Below are 4,134 nucleotides of genomic sequence, written 5' to 3' on the forward strand. Positions count from 1 at the left end.
ACGGTATTGATTTGGTATTGTATATGTTAATCTTTTCTTTTTGTAAATTTGGTCAAAGTCTGTAAAGTTTGACGGCAAACAAAGCTAATATGCAGAGTAAAAAAGATGAAGGGAGTAGCTAATCAGGAATATAGGATTCATCCAGCGGACGGATGCACGACTCCTTATACAAAATTTAAAGGAGAATTATCTCTAACAAGATGGAGAAAATTTCTCCACAATGTTGAACCATGACGTGTCGTGAATTGGCATAGGTTAACCACTTAACCTAGCCATTTTGCACTTAAAAAATCAGCCCACTGAGATAAGTGCATACGTACGTGAATATACCTAACATATCTGGGACCATGGAATTTGGGGATCGATAAGACGATGACATGGGTATATATCTGACATAGATTTATGATCCATCCATTCCCGGGATATTCTAAAAGTCTCGGCACCAAAGAGAAAGCCTAATCACTTCACTTTCAAGCCGGAAATTAAAACTAAAACGTACAGAAAAGCTAGTGCACCCAGAGACAAATCAACTGGTGGTGTCGTAATCATGAGAAAGATTAATCGAACGGGCTGAGATTAAAAGGAAAGGACACGTAATGATTGTACGCCTGCCACAAACGTAATATTTATCGTAATTATTAGGCTATGTTCTGAGTCACTCCAACTCGTAAAAAAACAATGAGCTGGGGAGCATGTGTTTCCCAGCTTCGTGCTTTTTAACTCTAGCTCACGGAGCGGAGTGATGGAGTGGCGGGTCTTCGAACATGGTTTTAATAGGAAAAACAAAGGTAATATTCTCTTTTTTTAACTACTCCTTGGGGCCATGAAGTTAAAAGACTAACTGAACGGTACGTACGGCCGAGCTGCATGATTCATTTCCTCTCCGTGTTGTAATCATGCACAGGTAAAGACAAGGGAACCGCACATATCGGACTCATGTACGCTATCTCGATTCTCAAGGATCTCGGTAGGTATGAACAAAGCTGTACGTTACTTATTTTGTGCGGAATGAATCTGCTGTGTTCTTTTTAGTATATATCCAAGTTGGCAAGTTCAGTTAGTGTGTGTGTTTGTGTGGGTGGGTGTGTGTGCTTCGTGCCAACACAAATACAAACAGCACAATCAAATAATACACAAAAACAACCAGTTCACTAAGTAGGGGCATGCATTTTTCACAAACACATGCAAACTTGTGAAATGAAACAACTTTGCATGCATGCACCCGGCCTAATTGACAACATCCACGCAAATGTGCAAAATTCTATCATTTCATCTCATATGATGCATGCATGATATCATCTTGATATGATATGGCAGATACAAGTTGGGGGCTTCAAAGCCCCTTTTTTTTATCTCGTCTCCTCGCCCTCTATCGAGGGATTATCACAAACGAGGAACATTACAGGCAGAGCATGCGGGTAGAAAAACTCGAGACCCACATGACAGTGAAACAATCGGCCGATGCCACGTATTTATATAGCTTGAGTATTCGCGCCCATGCACCCGCACCTCGCACCACCGCGGCGGACGGCGGAAGCGGCTGGGACTGGCGCGCGGCGCGCCTGGATCTAGCCACGGCGGCGGGTGCAGTTGTCCGGCGTGGTGGACTGCTGCATCTTGAGCTGCTCGTAGAACCTCTTGATGAAGCTGTCGGCCTCGGCGTCCACGCGCTCGTCGACGCCCTCCGGCTCGACGGGGAACGGCGAGTCGGTGACGCGCAGCTGGCGCGCCCCGGCCGGGCAGCGGCCCAGGCTGAGCGCCAGCATGGGCGACGGCGTGGCCCGGGACACCCCCGGCGTGTCCCCGCCCGAGTTGCCCGCAGCGTGCGCGTTCATCATCTCGAAGGCGGCCGCCACGGTGGCGGCGTCCAGCCCGCCGTAGCTCCTGCCCCGGCCGCGGCCGCGGCCGATCTTGAAGGGGAAGACGGCCTGCTCGTGGACCGGCGTGCTGCCGCAGCTGAACTCAACGTCTCTCGGGTCGTGCTGGTACATGGAGAGCGCGGACGGGGAGGCGCCGGCGGCGGCCGCGGCGCCGAAGCGGGTGCCCCCGGCGAGCGGCTGGTGGGCGAGGAGGTCCCGGAAGTGCCTGCCGGCGAGCTTGCCGCGGCCGAGCAGCAGGTGGAGGTCCATCATGAGGCGCTTGCGGCAGAGGCCGCGGCGCAGCATGTGGTAGACGGTGCGCAGCACGTCCAGCAGGCGCCTCCCGAGCCCGGGCTCCACGCCTCCCCCTCCTCCTCTGGCCGACGACCCGCCTCCCCCGGCCGGCTGGATCCGCCTGTCGGTCGCCATGGCCACCACCGCGTGATCCGTGGCAATGCGGGCGCGAGAGAGATCACCGTCGAGCCCGCTGGCTTTGGCGGTCGCCGGGACCGAGGAGCTGGCTGGCTTTGGTGGCTTGGCTTTGCTTTGGTGCGGAGAGTGGAACAACTTTTGCTCTCAGTGCTTTGCTTGGCTAGGTGGTGAATGGAAGGAATGGGAAGCGGAGGCCGGGGCCGTATTTAAAGGCGGGGGCGCGCGAGGGAGGGAGCGAGGCGTGGGTGCGGCGCGGGGCCCGCCGCCGGATGGGACTTAAGAATTAAGGAACGAAGAGGAGCGTAACGCTGGTTGTGTGGCGTGCGCTGTGGCTAAGCTAAAGCCAAGCACTGTTCGAACCGCCATTGTCCCGTAGTGACGACCGATGAGTCATGACTCATCATCAGTAGTGACCAGCCTTGGTTAGAGTTAGCTAGCTACCTAACCAACCCAGCCGCAAAACGAAATCTCTCTCTCTGAGAGAGAGAGAGAGAGAGAGAGAGATTTGTGTCTAAGAAACTACTACTACTAGGTTGTGATGTTGCACGGCAGCACCGTGAGCTCCTCGAATTTTCTACCGTTATTTCCGAACAGAAAGGCGTTTGCGTGCACCGTACACGCAAAGTTACCGGTTATTCAACATTTTATATGCCGCAATTATACGGGAAACGGGGGTGCTTTTTACGGACCGTATGGAAAGGCGCCAATTATTTACACGTGGAAAAGCAGAAGAGATTATAGTATATGTTAATTACTGATAAACAGTGTTTGGAGGCGCCTTCCGGGAAGCTTCGGGACAGACAGCAGGCACGTAGCGGTAGGCGGTAGGCGGTGCTTTGCAAGTTGCGAGCTCGCTTTGCTTTGGTCCCGTGCGTGCGTGCGTGCATGCATGGGCTCGTTCCACGTCGGCACAGGGAATATGCACTGCATCCTGCATGGGCCGAGGGAAGGCGCCCCTGCCATTTCATGGTCGTTCTAGTTTCATGCACAGGGAATATCCTGCCTTCAAGTGGGATATTTGTGATTTGTGAGGATATTTTTTGCCTTCACCACTGCTCTTCAGAAAATGAACACCGTGCGACCAGCTGGTGAGCACTACGTGACCCTATAAAAATTCAGGGTTGTTCAGAATCGTTGCCCTAGTTTCACCCCCTCTGAAAAAGCTCAGGGTCGTTGCAAACTTGCAATCCTATATATCAGATAAAAGAAATCAAGAGGAGGTGAGGTGGCTACACCTACATAGGCCAGGTTAGTAGTACAAAGTTGCATGTCTTTCACCGTACGTGCGACAGCTAGCAAGCTGGTGAGCACTAACTAGCTATTCGAGCTAGCACCACCTCTGTATCACGCTGCAAGTGGCGAAGCCTGTTGGGGAAAGAAGATGTTTTTCTCTCCATTCCAAGAAGAAAGAAGAAGGTTAATTACTTACTCTACTTAGCAACGCTAATTGCGGCGGCCGGCCGCAAAATTAACGTGAAGCACAGGCCCAATGCGTCAGGAAAGCAGAGAAAAGCCGCTGCTTAAAAATGATAATTACCCCGCGCTCAAGAAAGCAGAGAGAGCCGGCGCTGCCGCTGCAGCTGCTGCTAAGAGGAAACACCAGGAGATTAACGTGGCCCGCTTTGGCTTCGGCTTTGGCTTGGCCAGCTCGAAAAAGCGCTTTGATCCGCTGCCAAATTACCACCAGGATACGGCGTTTTGTTTACTAGTTCCACACACATGCACGGCATGGCATACATATAGTAAAGAAGAGTTCATGTGTCTCGGTCAATTAAAGTACGTAGTCGATTAGCAACACAGGTGTATGTGGTTAGTATAATGTGATTAACACCTGTACAAGCCG

At 52.0% G+C, this 4,134-nt stretch overlaps 1 protein-coding gene across 1 annotated transcript; it reads right to left on the reverse strand.

Moving 5' to 3' along the window:
* Window positions 1-1,250: 1,250 nt before the first annotated feature.
* Window positions 1,251-2,450, reverse strand: LOC119267453. The gene has a single exon (XM_037548836.1). The coding sequence runs from the start codon at window positions 2,286-2,288 to the stop codon at window positions 1,569-1,571; it is 720 nt and encodes a 239-aa protein (XP_037404733.1). The 5' UTR covers window positions 2,289-2,450; the 3' UTR covers window positions 1,251-1,568.
* Window positions 2,451-4,134: the final 1,684 nt, after the last annotated feature.

The sequence above is a fragment of the Triticum dicoccoides genome, chromosome 3A (assembly GCF_002162155.2).
Source record: "Triticum dicoccoides isolate Atlit2015 ecotype Zavitan chromosome 3A, WEW_v2.0, whole genome shotgun sequence".
NCBI classification, from domain to species: domain Eukaryota; kingdom Viridiplantae; phylum Streptophyta; class Magnoliopsida; order Poales; family Poaceae; genus Triticum; species Triticum dicoccoides.

Coding starts and splice junctions, on each gene's coding strand:
- LOC119267453 (XM_037548836.1), bottom strand. CDS start 2,288: ATGGCGACCGACAGGCGGATCCAGCCGGCCGGGGGAGGCGGGTCGTCG.